Source organism: Hesperophylax consimilis, chromosome 12 (genome assembly GCF_061612785.1).
Source record: "Hesperophylax consimilis isolate HC1 chromosome 12, BYU_Hcon_1.0, whole genome shotgun sequence".
NCBI lineage: Eukaryota > Metazoa > Arthropoda > Insecta > Trichoptera > Limnephilidae > Hesperophylax > Hesperophylax consimilis.
Genome location: NC_142847.1, coordinates 597,415 through 619,302, shown reverse-complemented (window position 1 = coordinate 619,302; position 21,888 = coordinate 597,415). Strand labels below are relative to the sequence as shown.

Sequence of the window (21,888 nt, the reverse complement as noted above, 5' to 3'; positions counted from 1 at the left end):
CCAGCTTAAGAACATTTGTTTTTCAGTCCCTTGAAAATTCCATATAAAAAAAACTGCAAAAAATACGATTTTTTTCCCATATAAGAAGAGTTTTGCAGTTAAAACTGCTTCTCACTTAAGAAGTTTTTAAAGTTGGGCTGTGAATCCATCCATATACCTGAAAACATATTATTATCCGCACCCCATTTAATAGGTTTTATAAAAACCAAAATCTGAAGTACCTGAAATTGACCATTTTTCAACAGTCAATGTATGACTGATAATGTGAGATTTAGAGAAGTTAATTTGGATTGTGTAATAATTTACGATTAGAAAGTATATAGCAATACAACTCACGACCTACTATGTGGGTACCTACCTACCTAGTATATCGGGACAAGACAGATTTCTTTCAAACAAAGATGCCGTACGTAATATGTCATTATATATTTTTTAATTTATGTTCTTGCTATTTTTAATTTTGTTTCTTGCATATATTATTTTTTAATGTAATTTTATTTTTATTATTTCTTATGTTTCAAAACTGTCATTAAAATTGTACCACCCACATGTAAAAGCCCTCTGGTCGTTAAATAAATAAATAAATAAAATAAATTATTTAGATATGCGGCATTGAAATTTCTCATTTCCGACTTGTTATTTTACTTCCTGTTTTTTCTTGATTTATTTACTAGACATTACTTACAAAAAAGAAAATTAAATATGAAAACTTTTAGGTCGCGTACTTAAGCACGCGAATTTCAGCATTCAAGTCCTGTCTGTCACTTTACGTACAAAATTGGGCCATTTTAGAAAGGAAAGAGAATACAAACACAATATTTACCGACCCTTCTAGCCGGAAACGATAAAATATGTTTAATTCATTTTACACAATAACTATGTCCAGAATACTGAATTTTATTATAATTTGGATCCCACTTGAGAAGTTATTTTTGTCTGGTCCCTTGGAAGAGAGTTTCACTGTAAAGTAGAACCTCGTTAATTCAAAATCCACAGGACATCAAAAATCAAATTAACCAATTCCCACGTAATTCCAAATTTTATGAGAAAAAAAGACTGCGAAAATCGAGTTCCTTGGCCGCCCCTTCACATTCGGGAGGTATCTTTGGAGTAAATTCGTATTAATACGAATTATTCCCGTTTAAATCGAATTTTCGCAGCCGATTTTCGCTGCAATCGGCCCCTTCAAGTTCAGTTATTCTAAGCAAATTCATAAAAATACCAAACATTTCCACATAAATCAAATTTTCACAGCCGATTAACGTCGCGGCCGGCCCTTTATAAAAATACGATATATTTATACGTAAACTGAAATTTCGCGGCCGATTTCGGTAACAGCCGACCCTTTAAATTCAGATAATTTAAGTAAATTTCGTAAAAATACGTCATATTTCCGTGTGAATCGAAATTTAGCGGCCGATTTCCGTTGCTCCGAATCTTTTGCTCAGATATTCGAAGTAAATTTATTTATTTATTTATTTATTATTTATTAACGCCGATTATAGCGGCTTTTACAAAAAAATAACATTTGTTTTACATATTAATACAGAATATACATAGATAAAAAAAATATAAATATAAAATACATAAAAGAGAACAATAGAAAGAGTTATTATAAATACAATACAACAATTGTTTATATATTTATATATATAAATATATAAACAATTCATATACAATAAATCCCGGATAAATTAATACTTTAAAACTATATTTGATTATAATCAATCTGAGAAGCGCTGACATACAGTTTTAATTAAATAGTGTTTGTATGAGGTTAAGCTAGTAATGTTTATAGATTCATCCAAAACATATTTATTACCAAGTACATGTAGGCGATTCATTATGGAATTGAGTTCAGCGTTAGATCCTGTATTGTTGCAATGATAGGGTAATTTGAAACGAACTGATCGACTAGGTACATGGAAACATATTAACGAAAGAAGTTCAGGGGAGTTCAACAGGTTGGTAACGATTTTAAATAAATAAAATAGGTCAAAACAAATTCTTCTTTCTTTTAATGTATCGAGTCCCAATAATTGTAACAGAGAGGGGTAATTAATGTTTTCGACGAATATTCCCAATTTAAAATTAATATAACGTAAAAATTTATGTTGGACTCGCTCAAGGGAATTCTCATGTACACTGTAGTAAGGACTCCAAATGGTGGTGTTAAATTCTAGTTGGCTTCTAACAAGTGAAGTGTAAAGTAATTTGACAGTTTTTAAATTTTTAAAATCCTTTGAAATCCGTAAGACAAATCCTAACATTTGCATTGCTTTACTGGTTATATTATTAATGTGTTTAATGAATGTTAATTTAGTGTCAAATGTTATACCAAGGTCTCTTATTTCATCCACAGATAATAAGGTGTGATTATTGAGAAAGTAGGTGAACAAAAATGGGTTTTTTTTTCTGTGGAATCTCATAAGTTGACATTTTTTTACATTAAGAGTTAATTTGTTTTTAAGACACCAATCGTAAAAGCTATTAATATTAGATTGAAGTGTTAGACAGTCCTCGATATTGTCAATAATTCTATATATCTTCATATCATCAGCGAACATTAGAATGAGAACACGGGTGAATATGTTTGTTACGTCGTTAATGAATAAATTGAAAAGTAAAGGACCAAGATGCGAACCCTGGGGTACGCCACTGGTAGCTTCGAACATGTAGGATAAGTGATCATTAATACAGACAGTTAACTGACGCCTAAGTAGGTAACTCTTAAACCAAGATAAAAGGTTTCCATTAATGCCGAGTTTCAAAAGTTTATTAATGAGGATTTTATGACAGACCTTATCAAACGCCTTACTGAAGTCGGTATATATAGAATCAACTTGTTGTTTGTTGGCAAGTGCATTGGAAATAAAATTTTCATATAATGTTAGGTTAGTCAAAGTTGATCTGCCGGAGATAAAGCCGTGTTGACAAGTTGCGATACAAGAGTTTACAAAGAAGCTGATTTTCTTAAGAATCAATTTCTCAAAAAGTTTAGGTATAGACGATTGAATACAGATAGGCCGATAATTTTCAACAAAGGATTTATCACCACTTTTAAATACAGGAGTTAGGTAGCTAAGTTTCCATATTTGTGGAAAGTGTCCTGTGGAGAGTGACTTGTTGAACAGTATATTAAGCGGAACAGATAAACTTTGGACACAATTCTTAAGTAAGATGGAAGGAATCTTATCAGGTCCCGAGCTCGTTTTGGGTTCAAGTGATTTAATACAGACTATAATGTCTTCAATATCAATGTGTATTTGCGATAAGTGTAAATTTATATCCGAATTGAAGTAAGGAATTAAGTCATCTGGAATATCAGGTTCATACACGTCCTTAAAGTAATCAGCAAACATGTTAACAATTTCATAAATTTTACTGGAGCTATTTTGTCTGTAACGTATATTACCAGAAATACCAGCATCATTGTTTTTCATTGATTTTGTGTATTTCCAAAAGTATTTTACATCATGAAGTATCGTGTTCTCAACCGAATTAATGTAATTTTTATAACATCTTTTTGTCATTTTTTTGCAATCTCTTCTAATATTGTTGAATGCCGTATAGTTGGGAATTGTTCTGTGTTCTTTATATTTTTTATGTGTTTCTTTTTTAATAACAATTAACTGAATTAATTCTTTGCTGAACCATATCGGATACTTTCGTACTTTATGAGGAATTAGAGGAATTGTGTCGGAAATGATACTATTCAGTTGAGAGTAAAATAGTTCTACGCTATAGTTGAGATCACCTTCCTTGAGAACAGACCAATTTACTTTGTTAAGTGCATGATTAATGTCCTGGTAATTAGCATTAATGAAATTACGACTACAATTTTTAATTAGAGGGTCACACTCTATTGTAATAGGTACTAGTATTGTAAGTGGAGGGTGGTGACTATCAATTGGGTCAAAGGATTCGGCTGACTCATAGACTTTTATACCCTCATCAGTAGAAAAAATTAAATCAAGTGTCCGATTACTACAATTCAGCACATTGTTACATTGAAATAGACCTAAATAGTTCGACATGTCTAAGATTTCTCTCTCGCACGCCGTTAATGGTAAGTAATCCAAATCATTAAATTTACAATTAGGTAGGTTATAATCACCGCAAATTATAATATTGTGATTAGGGTGGTTAGATTTGAGTAGCTCGACATCTTCACAGTGATTTTTATACATTATTATATTAGAATTTGGTGGAATATATACACATCCGATGATAGTTTTTTTGGATTTATCGTTTAACATTACAAAAATTTGCTCAACATCATTGTTTTTGTTTTTTAATAATTTCGATGAAATTTTTTTATTTACTGCTATCAGGACGCCTCCTCCTCTTGATTTGGAGCTGGTGTTCCGATTTCGGTCAACTCGGTAGATACTGTGGTTAGGTAGACCGAGCTCCGCTGAGTATATCGATGGTTCCAGCCAGGTCTCAGAGAGTAAGATGATGTCCTGTGTGATGGTGGGTGCATTAGTTCTAAAGTCACTGAGTTTAGTCCGAAGTCCCCTGACGTTCTGGTAGAAGATGTAACGTGGCGCGGTTATAAGTTTTTTGGTATATTTATTATAATTTTGGGTCTATTGTTGATATATTTGATAATTAAATTATTTTCTCCCTTGCTTTTTCGATCTTCCAGCTCCTTCCACAAGTTTTGTACTTCTTGCCGTTGAAGCATTGTTAAGTCGTTCTTGGTCTTGATAATTACATTTCCATACGGTATTCCTTTTTTCTGTAGAACAGTTCTGGCTTGATATTTATCGGACAGTTCGACCTTGATGGGGCGTGTTTTATTAGTGTCCTTCTTACCCAATCGATACACTTTAATTAGCGAGGTATCTACATTATCAACATTGTTAAGAATATTCTTGACATTATTCAGATCTTCACTCATTGTTGCAGTTTGAGAATTACCCGAGCTTTCAGGAACATTGAACATTATTACATTTTTAGATCGCGATTTTCTCTCGTCCATTTCATTCAAAGTTTCGCAAATTCCTGTTAGTTGTTCCGTTTCGATGTTGGTAGTTGATAAATTTTTGGAATGATTAGGTGAAATGTTCCTGTAGGCATTCAATTCACCTTCAAGAAAACCAACTTTTGTGGAAACCAAACTAATATTGCCTAGTAGCACTGAGAGTTGAGGCGTTAATTTACCCATTTGTTCTTTAGTAAATTTATTAGTGGGATCCATGATGGTCGTATTTAAATCACGTATAATATTGTTTGCTAATGTGATGAATGCATATGTATCGCAGGAGTCCATGATAAAGTAGCTGGCGAGATAGGTTTAGCTGCCCTGACTTGTATCGGCGGGAAGGAGTGAGTACTTGCGCTGAGCGGCTAGTACGGACACGCACACAGTCACACTAGAGTAGTAAGTCGCGCTCGGTGGAATTAGGTACCTAATAGCGGTAATGGCGGATTATTTTTTAATAAACTTAGGTTTTGAGTTGACACAACACGTATGTGGAGTGATGCACTACTTTCACTGCACTGTTACTAAATTAGCACTAGAGTAACGTATTACTTATGATCAGGATCTATTTAAATTCGTTATTTTTTTAATATTTTAGCAGGAGCTGATTCAAACACGTTAGTAATGTGTATATTCGTATTGTTATTTAATTTAGTAAAAGTACGATATATTTCCATGTAAATTGAAATTTCGGAGCCGATTTCCGTGGCGCCGGATCTCTGAAATTCAGATATTTGAAATAAACTCATAAAAATGCGATATATTTACGAGAAAATCGAATTTTCACAGCTGATCTGTCGCGACCGACTCTTTAAATTCAGATATTTGAAGTATATTCATAAAAATATGTCGTATTTCCGCGTAAATTGAAATTTGGCACCCGAATTCCATCGCAGCCGACCCTTTGAATTCAGGTATTTAGTGTAAATTCACAAACTCGAATATTCGAAATAAATTGGAAAAAATACGATATTCAGTGTAAATCGATTCAGATTTACAAAATAATAATACTAATTAGGGCGATGTATAATCACGTAAAAATACACTTTTCGGCGTTTTACCGTCATGGCTGTCTTTTAGATTCAGATTTACGAAATTTTATGATTTATTTTTGCAAAAATCGAAGTTTTTCGAATTACACAAACAAATTTTCGTGTACGGACAAAAATAAATTTCCAATTACGAATTAACGAATTTTGAATTAAAAAAACCAATATGTATGAAAAAAAAATTCTGGGGATTTTTTTTGGCGAAAATTTCGAATTATGCGTTTTTTCGAATTAACAGGGTTCGAATTAATGGGGTTCTACTGTATATAGGTAAAATCTCAATTGTTTTCCGGTGAAGAGCTAAAGCTGCAGTCAAATGCAGTCAACAGTGCCAAGCATGTCATATCCATCAGCAACAATAATCAAATAAAAATGAATTCTCATTAAAATATTAGTTGCAGGGACATTTTTAAAACACAATTCAAAGAGTGCTTAAATTTACCCAAATGAGAATCCAGGGGAGGAATATCCAATCAGAAGAAGAGACCAATGCATTACAGTACAGATAGACATAGTCCCAAATGAAAATCCAGGGGAGGAATATCCAATCAGAAGAAGAGACCAATGCATTACAGTACAGATAGACATAGTCCCAAATGAGAATCCAGGGGAGGAATATCCAATCAGAAGAAGAGACCAATGCATTACAGTACAGATAGACATAGTCCCAAATGAGAATCCAGGGGAGGAATATCCAATCACAAGAAGAGACCAATGCATTACAGTACAGATAGACATAGTCCCAAATGAGAATCCAGGGGAGGAATATCCAATCAGAAGAAGAGACCAATGCATTACAGTACAGATAGACATAGTCCCAAATGAAAATCCAGGGGAGGAATATCCAATCAGAAGAAGAGACCAATGCATTACAGTACAGATAGACATAGTCCCAAATGAGAATCCAGGGGAGGAATATCCAATCAGAAGAAGAGACCAATGCATTACAGTACAGATAGACATAGTCCCAAATGAAAATCCAGGGGAGGAATATCCAATCAGAAGAAGAGACCAATGCATTACAGTACAGATAGACATAGTCCCAAATGAGAATCCAGGGGAGGAATATCCAATCAGAAGAAGAGACCAATGCATTACAGTACAGATAGACATAGTCCCAAATGAGAATCCAGGGGAGGAATATCCAATCACAAGAAGAGACCAATGCATTACAGTACAGATAGACATAGTCCCAAATGAGAATCCAGGGGAGGAATATCCAATCAGAAGAAGAGACCAATGCATTACAGTACAGATAGACATAGTCCCAAATGAGAATCCAGGGGAGGAATATCCAATCACAAGAAGAGACCAATGCATTACAGTACAGATAGACATAGTCCCAAATGAGAATCCAGGGGAGGAATATCCAATCAGAAGAAGAGACCAATGCATTACAGTACAGATAGACATAGTCCCAAATGAGAATCCAGGGGAGGAATATCCAATCACAAGAAGAGACCAATGCATTACAGTACAGATAGACATAGTCGTCAAATTAAATTTACCAACTAAATGATTATATTGTGTTATGTTTATTAAATTAACGAAAAACAGTAGAACCTGCAGACAAGGAAGCTGCCCCGCCTTGTGGCATTTTTGCATGACTATTTTTTTATTGTTATTATAAAGATTACAGTAATATCAATGTTTTATAATTTAAAAAAATAAAACATAAACAACTCTTAAGTGCAGTGAATTGAAATAACGAAAATGTATAAATTTAACATTGGATGGTTAATTATAACATAAATATATTTTTAAAAGTTTGATAAATTTTCTCATTGCTCATAAACATTGCGTAGTAACATCAAGAATAGTCAGGAGTTGGATCCAGTTTATAATCATGGCAAGTGTGGACGTGTATACATATTAACCAGGTTAGGGTTAGGTCGGGACTTACGCTTGGTGGATCTTTGTTCAGCGTGATGTCTGAGAAGTTATTCGGCAGTTGTGCGAGAGGATCGTGTTGCTTATTGAAGAAGTCCCCTCCAGAGGATGAACTTCCCACTTCTTGCTGCTTTACGTAGATTGATTGCTGGGCCGATATTTGGTTCTGGAAGACAAAATGTAAACAATTGTATTTAAATACAGCATGTAAAGAACTTATTGGAATTAATTTATATAAATGTACCTGCCAGACAAACTCGAAGCATAGACACTTTCAAATGTAACAATAACCTCAATACTAACTACTCTTTGCACTCACCAATTCCAAGAATTCATCACTGCGCAAACAAATATTGTAAACTTATCGACATATTTGGTGTTAATAACTTTGAGAGTTTCAAAAGGCAACTAATTTTAGACCTTTTTGCTAGTTATTAACTTGTAATATTTATTAGCTTTAAAAAAAAAGGTCTAGCCTTCATACTTTGATTTACTTTACCATATTATTTTCTAATTACCTTGTGAGTAAATTATATTTAGCTATTTTATCCATGTACATGTTACACTTATATACATATACTGTCAACTTACTATGTAAAAGCCCGATAGGGCGTTAATAAATAATAAATAAAATAAATAAATAGTATTTAGTAAGATAGAAGAAGATTCATACTAAATGCTTATTATCGTCAAATCCTCTTGGGGAGTTGGATCCAGGGTATCTATTCCCCAGTCTCGATCCGATCTCGATTCGTTTCCGCCGAAAGTACATACACTGGTAGAGTTTGTTATTCTTGAGTCTCACCGAAAGTACATACTACACGCCATATGTCAAAATTCATTCGACTTAAACAAAGAGTGGGTCGAAGCAGTAGAGATCTGCAAAACTGTCAAAATCTCATTGCATCCTGGTGAATTGCCTTATACAAAAAAAGAAAAACATCGTTTCCCGCGCGCTTTTCGAAGTTGGTATCGGATTCGTTTAGTTCTGCAAAGTTGTTTTAACCATTTTTCTGGCATTTCGATATGTATCCGCCACCGCCATTCATTTCAGAAAAAGTGCGGTAGCAAATAAAAACGTTGACAGAACGACGCGGCAACGATTTGTTTTTGACATTTCAAATTAACAGAAACCTCAAACACATCAGAAACATAGACAATATTCACAGGGTTGCCAACACAGTCATCTCTTCAACCGTGCGACACTCAAGAATGTATAAATATAGAACTTATGACAAAAGTCGTAGAGATTTTCGTTCGTAGATGGCGCATAGCGAGTAATTCGTGGTAGAGACTCTGGAATAGATACCCAGGTTATAATCATGAACAGTCAAATGGAACTGTTATGCTAGCAGGTATATTAAATTTACTGGCTGTACAAAAATGTAAACAATGATTGCATCTAATTACATAGTCAAATTTGAAGTTAATATGACTAACTTGACAGTAATCCAATGATATTTAAATAATGTATCTAAGCGTAGGGAGTGTGGCGAACGGTGCCTTCGAGAAACAGGCACAAAATGCATCTCCGAGTATCTAGACCTTACCCCAGCATTCGGGACTCTGCTGGGGTGGAGCTTTTAATTCCCTAGATACTTGTGGGACCAAATATGGACTATAACAAAACAAAAAACAACATTGGTGAGGGGCCTTTGGAAAACCCAGAGGGAATGGAAAGAAGAGATGAGGCCACCGTGGAGGACTCTTCCCTCTTGGGGCCTTCGAGGAACCAAGAGGGAGTGGAGAGTAGCCATGAGTTCACCCCGGTGGTCTCGTCCCTAGCGGGGCCTCTGGAAAACCAGACCCCTCAGCTGAACACAATAAAGTGGATTGTCTGCGACTCAGTCAGGGAGAAAGATAGATATTGCCTGATAATGAGCGTGGACGAGGACAGTGCAAAAGGGCTGAGGGAATAAGGAAGGTCACCTTCACAGTGCGCTGTCCCAGTACCGACGAACGTAAGTAGGGTGAGTGACCTAAGGATTGGACAAATGACTAAAAACTTAAATTTCACTCAAATAAATTTGCATCGCAGCCAAGCAGCGGCTGCCGTGCTCAGCAGGAGTCACCCGGGACAGTGTGATCCAAGATGATCCAAGAACCCTAGACTTACAGGGGGAAGGTCAGAGGACTAAACATGAACCAAGGGCTACTCTACTACAATGAGTCGGGAGACAGACCCAGGGCTTGCATCCTCGTTAGGGAAGGGAAATAACGAGACTCATCCATGACTGCAGGATGCTAACTTGCACCACAGCACTAACTTGCACAGTGTGTGGGGGAGTACAGATATCAACAAACGAGGACAGGACCTTCTGGAATACCTCATGACAGTGAATCTTGAGATTCTCAATAGAGATAGGGAACCCACCTTTGTTATAAGTAACAGTGATCGTGATAGACCTGACTCTGGGAACCTTGAGAGTCTCAGGATGGAAATGTCAGATGAACCATCCCCGTCGGACCATCAAAACATAAAATTTAAACTAGAGGGGGGGGATGAGGACCAACACAAATAGGAACCCAAAAGCAAATGACTGTACTCAGAGGAGCTAAACATAGGAATGGGAAGATTCCCATGCAAATATGGTTGCCGCGAAGAGATCGAGGACGCAGTAGACATACTGAGGGACTCAATGATAAGGGCATACGAAAAAGCTGCCCTCTGAAGACAAGTACCAAGGACAAAACACCGTGGTAGAGCTACGGAAACTAGTAAGACAAGCCTTCAACAGGGCCAAAAAGTCTGGAAACTGGGATGCTCTTAAGCAATACCAGAAAGAATACAAGGAATCAATCCGGAAAGTCAAAACAGGCTCCTGGGAGAAGTACTGTGGGGAGGTGGAAACCATCCGCAGGCAGCAAAATTCAGAAAATTCTTGATAAAGACGCAGGGGCAGCTAAAGGCCCTTTCCAGAAAGTAAGAGGAAGCTTCACCAACAATTGGGAGGAGGAGTTGGAGGAACTACTGGGGAAACACTTTCCCGGTTACAAGAAGTTAGAAGCAAGTGACACCGGTCCACCAGCGACCCGGATTGGGACATTTAAAAGCGCAGGAGTGGATGGAATCTTTCCGGCACTTCTACAGAGGGGCCTAGATAAAATCCTACTTCCTGTGACTAAGATACTGAGGGCATGCTGTGCCCTCGGATACATTCCCATATCGTGGCAGAAAACTAGGGTAGGGTTCATACCTAAACCGGGGAGAATCGACTATGACCAACCTGGCGTATTTCGCCCAATTAGTCTCACCTCATTTCTTCTAAAGACTATATAGAGGCTAATGGATAGGCACATAAGAGACGGGGCACTGAGAGAAAGGCCCCTCCACGAGCTGCAATTTGCCTATCAACCAGGTAAATCGGTCGACGCGGCACTGCACAGGTTGGTGTACAACCTGGAACAGGCACCAGTGACCGGGGAACTGGCAGTAGGACTCTTCCTGGATATAGAGGGAGCATTCAACTGCACCACTATTAAATCCATTGACGAAGCGGCAGAACGACATGGACTCGACAAAACCACCAGAAGGTGGCTGAAGAACATGCTCTCAAGCCGGATACTGAACATCAGATTATTGGTGACAAGAGGGTGTCCACAGGGAGGAGTGCTCTCACCCTTGCTGTGGAGCCTAGTGGTAGATAACCTCATCCTAAAGCTCAACAACAGGGGCCTGTATACACAAGGGTATGTGGATGATATCGCGACCATGATAAGGTGTTAGGATGCAGACACAACCAGAGGCCTTATATAGTCAACACTGGCAACAGTGGAAGAATGGTTTGAAGAAACAGGGCTGTCAGTCGATCCAGACTAGACTGAACTGGTAATCTTTACTCACAAAAGGAAATTGGAGGGACGGAGCAATCCAACCTTTTATGGAAAGGAGTAAGAACCCTCAGATACGGTTAAGTACCTCTGAGTCATCATAGATGCCAACCTGAGCTGAAAAAACCAGGTGGAAACTGTAGGCAGAAAGGCATGTGCTCTAATGTGGGCAACTAAGCAAATCTGCGGCATAAGGTGTGTGTACTCAAACCTAAAATTATGCAATGGCTGTAACAGCTGTTGTAAAACCAAGAATCATGCATGCAGCCTTGGTTTGGTGGAGGAGAACAACACTGAAAACAGTGATGGCCACACTAAACCACATACAGGAACTTGCATGCAGAGGAATCACTGGAGCCATGCGAACCACTCCAATACTAGCCATGGGATTGCTGCTGAATCTACCCCCACTAAACTTAGAAATAGAGGAGGCGGCGATGACGGCAGGTTACAATGGAAAGGTCAATGGAGAGGTGAGTTGCCCAAAAACAGTCACACGGAGATCGGAACAAGACTGAGGGCGGTTAGTCCAACAGCTGGAATGAGGCAGGACGGCAAACAAGCTGAATACTTCTTTAGACAGCAGTTTAGAGTGACGTACCCCACAAGAGAGGAATGGGACACGGTTCCAGGCCCTACCCACAAACAAGAACTAATCTGGTTCACAAATGGATCCAAGATAGAGGAGGGAACAGGGGATAATAGGCATATGCTCTGATAGCCAGGCAGCCCTAATGGCACTGGAAAGAGACTCCAGCCTGGTGATGGAATGCAAAACCATACTTTGTTACCATCAATAAATTAACCCTGATCTGGGTACCAGGACATAGAATTGAGGGCAATGAGTAGGCTGATGGACTAACAAGGAAAGGGGCGAAAGCACCACTTAAGGGCACCTGGAATAAGGCAATCCAAAGTACTCATAAACGGACCAGACACCTGCTCAATATGGTCAGAAACTCACTGAGGGAACTGGTGGGACTAATAACGGGACACTGCCATCTGAGGAGGCAGTGTCCCGTTAGTTAGGAGTGGAAAACACTAACAGATGCTGGACCTCAGGTACCTGGGAAGACACATTGTAGAACCAGAAGACATAGCCACATATCTAATGACAACCCTGGTGAACTTCATTAAAGGAACCGGAGGAATGAGGTAAAATGGGAGATAGCACAATGAGCCTATGGCCCGAGGCTTGAGTGCTCACCAGAACTATATATAAACCGTCTCCACTCTATAAATAAATACATAATGTACTACTATTACTATAATTACCTGAAGGCTGGAGATCTGTTGTTTGGTTTTAGTCATTTGTACTGAGATATGGACCATGGCGGTGGAGCTGCCCTTATTGCCGAGGGAATTCTGCATGGCACTTTGTTGAGTAGCAAGTTGCTGCAAAACTTTGATCTGAAAATACAGTAGAACCTCGTTAATTCGAAATCCACAGAACATCAAAAACCAAATTCGGAATTAACGAATTCCCACGTAATCGGGTTCCTCGGCTGCCCCTTCAACTTCGGGTAGTTTCTTTGACAATGTATTTATATATTTTTCTGCTTTTTACCGACAGGGCTGTCTTTCAGATTCAGATTTACGAAGTTTGATGATATATTTTCGCATAAGTAGAAATTTACAAGAACAAATTTTCGTGTGCGGAAAAAATAAATTACGAATTAACCTGTTAGCCGAGCGGGACGTATAAATACGTAAAATATTTATTTATTTCATTTTATTAACGCCTAGAAGGCTTTTACATATACATGTTATGGGTTTTGTTGTTCAGTAGCATTATAAAATATTTTAATTACATAGCACAAAATATATGAATACGTCCTTGAAATATATGTTGCGCCCTGGAATGGGCGGGATAAATAAAAAATTTCTAATTTTTTAATTCGATGTTTCAATTTTTATGTTGCATATTTTTCTATATCATTGTAATTTTGTATTTTCCTTTGTGTTTTATATATAAATAAACGAAAAAATATATATTTCATAGTCTTTTCATTTATTTTAAGCATAAATAAAAAAAACAATAATATTAAATTACGTCCTCCGGGCGTGACGTCCTAGTGAAAGAGTTCGCGCCCGTTATATGCCGCGTAAATCAATACGGAATTCCCCGGTTAACGAAAACTTTTTTGGCTAAAATTTAAAATTACGCATTTTTTTAAATTATCGGGGATCGAATTAACGGGGTTCTACTGTAAAAGTTTAGTATTCATGTTATCTAGTAAATTTGATTACCAATTGGTTCCATGATAATTCTACACACCTTTAAAGTGATTCACATTAAAATCGATGGAAAAAACTAACCTACATAACTTATTTGACCTAGTACATCACTTTTCACAAATTTTTAAGGGTGTATTGAGTTATCCGGTTACCCAAAAATATGATGATCATTCCATTTACCACATTTGAGTGGTTCACAATAGCGGTGTGTAGGTTCCCGAGTCTACTCCTACTCCTCTTTCAAGTCAACCATCTGCATCTTGGTATGCACACGCACACTACACTACAGCACTCGGCAGGTGGCTTCCAGTGCCCCCTTATTCTTTAACTTGGTAACTGCACACTACCACTCAGCGGCGGCTCGTGACTTTTGGTACACCTAGCCGCCACTACTCCCACTTGCTCCTGACAGTAGGGAGGGATACAGCTCATGCATCGATAGTTGCATTGCCACGTTTTCATGTATGAAAATACTATATGAAAGTGAAATAATCATAACCTGTTGCAATAGCTGATTGAGCAGAACGAGGGTCTGTGGAGCCAGGGGCTGATTGAGGATCTGGTGGTTGAGGTATCCTGTGGAGACAGCCATCTGGATCTGTTGGACTAGCATCCTGAGCTGGGCCGTGCTGGGTGTCCCGCCACCTCCCGATGGACTGCAAGCAAACAAGCAACCAATACATTAGGATACAAACTAGATGCATATATGTATTTACTATTAAATTGTTTTAGATAATTCGCTCATAAACATTGCATATTAACATCAAGAATACTCAGGAGTTGGATCCAGTTTATAATCATGGCAAATTTAATTAACAGAAGAGAAGAAGCTACTAAATGGATAACTTACTTATTTTGTTGGTTGAAGGGTGGCGGAGGCTGGCTAGTTGGTTGGTTGAGGATCTTCTGCACCAACGCCGGGGAGATGTTGGTGATGGAGGACAGTCCCTGCGAAGGCTGAGGGAAGGGCACACTGGGCGGCTGCTGCGGGGGGAAGGAGTGGTGCGGGCGCGGAGGGACTGGGTACTGTTGGTGCTGGTCAAAGGGAGGTCCACCAGGATGCTCCTCGTGGCGCCTCCAGGTGTCCATCCCCCCTCCACCTCTCATCTGGCCCAGGAGGTCCATGGCTTCGTCTACATTCATTTCTCGAGTGCGGAGCGCCAGCTCCACATCGTCTTTCTTGTAGCCCATGTCCACCAGGAGACGGAACTGCTTGCTGTTCCAGACCATGTCTTTGGGGAGCAGCTTGGCTGGTGGCTTAGGTCCGCCGCACCAGTCTCCCATGTCAGAGTCCCAAGAGCCTCCGGGGCCACCCATAGGCTTGCTCTTGGGCCCACCGGGCCAGGTTCCGCCTTGGTTCATTTGGCTTTCGTTCCAGTTTTCTTTCTCCCAGTTGCCAGCGTGGCCAGCACTATCTTCCCATGAGCCATTGCGGTGCGGGTGTCCCCACATGGCATCGGGCTTCATTGGGTTGGGAACTACGCCGGGCATGCGATTGGGCGGCATGCCGGGGGGGCACTGCATGGCCCCCCTGCCCATTCCGGAGGACATCTCCTTCCAGGGAGCCATGCCCCCTCCTCCTCCCACGTTGCCCCCTCCGCGCTGCTGCCCCCACAGAGAGGTGCCGTCGTCGAAGTTGGGCATGTTGCGGCGTGCAGCCGGCGGAGAAGGTTCTTCCCATCCCGAGCTGCCTTTGGTCATGCCCATGTCCTTGGGTCCCTGGGCTCCCCACTGGTTGACTCCATTGCCCATGTTGGAGGGCATCATCCCCTTCTGAGGCTGCTGCATGGCGTGGGGCATACCCTGGTGCTGTCCCCACATGTCAGCGCTTCCATTGAGGCGCCCGGATATACCGCGAGGGTCTCCTCGCATATCTCCCATGATGTTGCGCATGTCTCGGGGGTCCTGGGTGGGAGCGCGGTGCAGCTCGGGTCGATGCATGTCTGGTCGGTGTGGTTCACCCCAGCCGCCCCAGTCGTCCTTCTTGGCAGGAGCGTTCCAGTGCGGGGGCTGCTGCTGCTGCGGAGGCCCGCCCCACTGCTGCGGAGGGGGAGGACCGTTCCACACATTGCTGGACTCAGGCGTGTCATCGTCCTCTCCCCAGGTGCCCCCGATGTTGCTGGTGGGGGTATGCCCCCAGGGTGTCTTGGCAACGGGTTGCGGGGGTGGCTGTCCCCCGTTGCGCAAGTTGGCTTCCCAAAGATCGGTCCCTGCAAGTAATTTCGATTTTTCTAAATTTTGTATAAACATTATTATAAGTTCAAAATTAAGAAGTGAGGTCAAGAAGAGTTGACATTAACCATTATTGATGCTAGGCTTCCACACCGGAGGGCCTCCCGGGGCTCCTCCCGGCTGCTCCATCTTCACCCCCCCGGGTTCTGGAGAAGTCGGCACTTCCCAGTTAGTGTCTTGGTTGACGTGTTGCTAAAACAATAAGACAGAATTAACATTCAAGTTCTATTAACAAATGCAATAAATACAAAACAACAAGAAATGCTCATTGAATTGAAAAGATATCAAGGCGTCAGGAGTTGGATCCAAGATATAAAGTTGTGTTAAAGGGTGGACTTGTTGTGTACTTACTCCACCCCACCCATCGAGACTGAAGAGGCTCTCGCGCATTGTGTTGAGCTGCTCCAGCTGTGCCTTGGCCGTGGGCTGGACGGAGGGCAAGGAGGGGGCTGCAGGGCCTGGCCCGCCCCCTCCCCCCGGGGAGCCCCCGCCGCTACCTCCACCTGGGGACATATCTAATATATTACTACACGTGTGTTGCGACTAAAATTACTAATTTTACTAAACAATTGTTATCTTCCCTTAAATATAACTTATGGGTGTAGATTTTACACCGACGTTCTCTACTTTGCCGCCTAAAAGTTATAGAGGTAATGTTTTGAAATTTTTTAACCTTTGTACCTTGAGTGCGGCATGCCATTACATATATAGGTTGGGTTGTCACAGCATGGATGTCCCTGTCACCAATTCATTAGGCATTGGAAAAATTGGAATATCTTTTAGCATGTTTTTATAATTAATATTAAAATAATAAACATCCTTATCCCATCTGATTATTGACACTTCTCATGAAACTATGAACAAAACAATAAACGCACAAATAACACACTCAATTAGGGAGAGAGTAGCAGAGCAGAGCAGAGCTGAGCTGACTTACTGAATCTAATGGAACTAAACAACCAACATATAGGTAGCAGTATTTAGTATTCACCTTGAGTTGGCGGCTGTGCTGAGGGCTGCGAGGACTGCGAGGGAGGGGGCACGGAGCCCCCCCATCCACCCACGCTGCCGCTGACGTTGGCGCCTACGCCATTGTTACCGGGAGCACCGTTGCCTCCTATCTTATTGCTGTTACCTGAAATATAAGCATGCATGCTAAATATAAAATACACTAAATAAAACTAAAATTCCCTTTCGCAAGCTTATCACCAGAGACTGTAGCCTACATACAGCCAACACTGACAAATTATTCTGTTGAATCTACAACACTATAAGATTTTTTTAAAAATAACACTAAGATAAAATCTAAAAGTTTACAAAAATATGTTTCTTTAGTTAGAGTCAGTTGCTCTGATAAATCCTTTTGAATCTGTTTGTACAAAAGTCCAGTTGTCCTAAACAAATTTAACTCTGATATAGAAAATAATACAGGTTTTGGTTTTTTTTATATTTGGAAAAGTTTAGTTGATGACTTTGAAAATAATGTGAATGGGCCAGATTTATAAATAAATTATTACATCTAAACTTCAATATTGTGCTGCTTTTATATATTAGTAGACGTTGACTTCTCCAAGTTCCAAACAATTGATAATGGCACCCATGGGCCCATTTATTACAAATAGTCATGTGTTCTCGATGGGATTACCTCCAAAGAGCACAACATCACACCCCCAGCCCATTGTATTATGATGTTCTGTACTCGGCAATAAAACAGGGGAATGATTGCATACCGTCTGGCAAGACTCCGGGTGGGCGTTGGGTGGCGCCCCACTGCTGCTGGCCCGGGGCCCCGGCGCCTCCCGCGGCCGCGCTGCTGCCGCCCCAGTTAGAGTTGCCTGCACAGAGGACACACACGTCAGCCAAGACACCAAATACCATCAACTAAGCTAAGAGAACATGTGGAGCATTAAAATATTGTTAAATGGACAAGTATTTTACATAGTGTTCTAATACTCTCTCAATATGCCTTTTTCAAATGAGAAACAGCCACGCTGAACTGTTTTACTGTTACCACTTACAAACATGTGTTCTATTCAAACTGAGTTGCAAAACAAATACGGGAAATTTACAATTGTTCCTATAACTATGTATTTACAATTGTTGACTGACAAATGGGAAAACACTGAGCTCACCATTATTATTGGTTCCAGGTGGACTGCCCCAGCCACTGGGCGTGTTGAGGGAGCTCTCTCCGCCCCCGGCCAGACGCAGAGCAGAGGGAAGCCCCCGCGCGGCCAACGAAGCCAGCTTGGCTCCGGCCCCCGCCACCATATCCAGGAGGGCAGCAAACGTGTAGTCTCCGTTCTTGAAGGTGGTGTGTTTGACGTTGCTGTTGTTGTTGCTGTTATTGTTGCCGTCGTCGGTGACGTCTGGCTTATTGTCACGGATGGAACCGGCGGTCTCTTCTTGCCCTACAGCTAAGTGTTGTGTTGATACTGGTTCAGACTCACAGAATGGAAATACAGAATGGTTTGATATAATACGAGTTGTGGGGATAAAAGCGTAATCAGACTTGTTGGTGGGGAGCGACTCTCCTCTATACATAAAGTTTGGATTAAAGCTATTTGAGTGCGGGTGTCCGTACTTGATACCCTGGACAGTTATGGCATTTTTCGTTACAGGAATGCTGTCAATTGGCGCACGGCCAACTATTTGGTTTATCAGGATACATTTTACAAATACGTCGAAATCACAATTATTATCTACAGTTACAGTTTTACTTATACTTTGACTTTGAATTTCCCACCATTGCGGAAAAGCACCAAATTTGTTTGTGTCCGTCATCTTTGTCTCAATGACTTCATCATTCAGCTTAATTATATTTACTTTTACATCTGAATAACAATTATTTGTAATCATTAATTTTGGAACACATAATATTAAAGAGATATTGGATATCAGACAATAATTATTAGCAATACCCTTATGTTCAAAGTTATTCGTAAAATCTAAAACTAGGCTAATTTTCACAGATTGCATATTGTTTTTATTATCATTTATCTTAAGAATATTTGAGTAGTTGGCGGCGATGTCAATAGTGGTAGAGAGGGCGTCGCTCCGGCGGAGAGGCGAGGAGTGACTTCTTGAGCTGGTCGATATCACAGACAACACCGGGGGGCCGCCAGTCCAGCCCTCGGTCTCATTCACTGTGCACCCTGCAATGAAGAGCGACACGTAGCATTAGTACAGACGCAGAGTGACCCTGAGCACTAGCACTAGCACTAGCACCAACACACACCCTGTAGAGGTACACTCACCTTTGTTGCATTGTACGGCAGGTAACAGTTCAGGAGATTCCATTTCACACGATTTGTATGGCGAATGAAGGAGTTCCTCGAGGAATTGTGGGAAGGCATTTGTCATCATGTGCTTTTTAGAAAATATGATATCGTTTGTGAAGAGCTTCCATCATAGTTCATCAAGCCGGGTTAATTAGAATCTGAAACAACAACAAACACAATCCTCATCAGGACACCTTATGGGAGATATGGACAAGGGTGGAAACCTTCAATCTAATTGTGACAACAGTTCATCAGCCCTTCACAATTACAATTCTTCATATTTAGAAACTACACATATTATCTATTTTTTAATTGCTTTACTACTTTTGATAATTTTAAAAACCCCAACTTTCAAGTAGAAAACCAAAACAAAAATATCACATCTCACATCCAATGAAAGAGGAATTATACAAAAAGAAGTTTGTCATAGAAAGTATAATAAGATTTTTTAAATGTTCTATTGTTTCCTAAAATCGTCCTTATTTTATGTCTCCAAAATGACACCCTCCCAAAATAATCTGGAATCGAAAATAAAAAGTTTGAATTCGGATTAGCACAAGCACAGGGGTGTCAAAAAGAGCCAACACAATTCATGTCTCTACAAAAATGTGGGTTGGCGATTCCAAGGTGAACACAGAGCCCAGAGCATCACACAGATTGATCAAAACACTTGTATAGAGGCAAAGCACAGACACGAGAGCCTATATTAGTTAGAAATTGGTAAATTAATTAAAAGTGTCCATCTATCACCAAATGAAAGGAAATTACGAACTGTCAAAACAGTAAGATGCAAGTTTTCCCCCTAGGATGCGATGTTTTCTGTTCGGGAGAAGTTCAACAAATAGTGCGCGGCGCGGACAACCAACCGAAACAAACATACAAAGAGAAATGTACCATTTTAATATTGCGAAAATACCTACACTGGGGGGATATTCTCGTGGAAGGGAAGGCAAATCGCGGGACAGACAACTCGATAACAAAATGGCGATAAAAATTGTCGCCACAGCTCAGCAACAACGGTCAACGTGTAACATATTGAATTGTGTACACTGCGCGGAACGCTCTATTCTATTCTACGTTTCAGGATTGTTGTATATCGATCCCACTTTACGTGGCAAGCCGAGCGAGTGAAATGTGCAGCTACCGCTAGGCAGAGGCCGTGAGCGGGCAAATATTCAAATCTCGGGAAAGGGAAGTGGGGCCACAGCTCGGAAAGGGTCGAGCAGTTGGCTCGCCCCGTTCTGCGCCCGTACCGATAAAACCACTTTTCATGCGCGCGCTAAACTTGCGGCGCTATCACTGGCCGACGGCGGATCTGGCCTAAGCGCGCCGTGAAGCTAGACCAACGCCATCGCTGTGTTGTCTGGAAACACGCCGCTGTTCGCTACTTGCTACTCCCTGCGCGGGTACCAACTACCCAGAGGCCCCCATTTGTATGCGAATTCTAATCTAGATATTATGGCGATTGTATTCTCTTATCCGAACTGTATTTCAACTCCGAGATGGCGTACACTCGATAATTACCTTTACAGACTCGCAAAAAAAAACAAACATACCATTCGTATAAACGCCAAAACACAACATTACCTGCCGCGAGAGGTCACAAATACGAACGACAGGTTTCTCCTGGGAATTTTCTGCGCATACCACATTCACAATAATAATTCATTATTCACATCGAGAATAGCCGTAATTTGATTAAAAATGGACAACAAACATCAACATATTTATTTAGCACACTATTTGTGAATAACTCCGAGCACGTGAAATACGCAATAAGCGAGATGATCAAATACTTAAGGAGGGTCAAGCTAGATATACCTGTATTCACAAATAATGTAATTCGATGTTGGGGAAGACAGCTAACGGGCTACAGTTGAATCAACCGCACTATTAACATGAATTGAGAATTAATATTGCACCTATGTACTGATATTATTTATTGGTAAGGCGGCACTATTAAATTCACCGCCGCAGAAGTAGAGAACATAAACGCAACGCCACCATTATTCGCAACCGGATTTACTATCAAACTAAAGATAACATCGTTATTCCAGGTCATTATTACTTTATACGTTTTGGTAACATAATAATGTAACGCACCTGTACAGAGACTGGAAGGATAAAATAAGGATTATTCCATTTTAACGGTTTACTACTGTGAAAATAAATATTTTAAATTCAATTATAATTTTGTTATACGCATATATATACTATTGATAAAGGTGGCTATACTATACTAGTTTGTGTGCGCAAATTTTTATTTGTACTAGGCAATTATTTGTATAACCCTAAAGAGAGTGCTTTGTGGCAAATACATTTATAAGGTTAAGTAGTGTCCTCTTTTGAATGATTTACCTGTACATAATAATATTAT

At 40.1% G+C, this 21,888-nt stretch overlaps 1 protein-coding gene across 8 annotated transcripts in view; it reads right to left on the bottom strand.

Annotated features, from left to right (window-relative positions):
- The window catches only part of gw (trinucleotide repeat containing adaptor protein gawky), a 43,717-nt gene that overhangs the window by 7,520 nt on the left and 14,309 nt on the right, over nucleotides 1-21,888 (bottom strand). Inside the window, exons 1-11 of one of the 8 annotated variants that reach the window (XM_089637996.1) lie at nucleotides 21,333-21,523; nucleotides 19,488-19,669; nucleotides 18,363-19,385; nucleotides 17,961-18,065; nucleotides 17,222-17,365; nucleotides 16,582-16,745; nucleotides 16,299-16,422; nucleotides 14,849-16,229; nucleotides 14,498-14,654; nucleotides 13,036-13,170; nucleotides 7,943-8,095 (exon numbers count right to left, since the gene is read on the bottom strand). In XM_089637996.1, the coding sequence (XP_089494122.1) occupies nucleotides 7,943-8,095; nucleotides 13,036-13,170; nucleotides 14,498-14,654; nucleotides 14,849-16,229; nucleotides 16,299-16,422; nucleotides 16,582-16,745; nucleotides 17,222-17,365; nucleotides 17,961-18,065; nucleotides 18,363-19,385; nucleotides 19,488-19,596 (3,495 nt within the window). In that variant the 5' untranslated portion in view covers nucleotides 19,597-19,669; nucleotides 21,333-21,523. Of the gene's footprint in view, nucleotides 1-7,942; nucleotides 8,096-13,035; nucleotides 13,171-14,497; nucleotides 14,655-14,848; nucleotides 16,230-16,298; nucleotides 16,423-16,581; nucleotides 16,746-17,221; nucleotides 17,366-17,960; nucleotides 18,066-18,362; nucleotides 19,386-19,487; nucleotides 19,670-20,283; nucleotides 20,407-20,427; nucleotides 20,795-21,098; nucleotides 21,288-21,332; nucleotides 21,524-21,888 lie in introns of those variants that run through there. The other 7 variants (XM_089637997.1, XM_089637995.1, XM_089637993.1 and 4 more) reach the window with 7 other exon arrangements.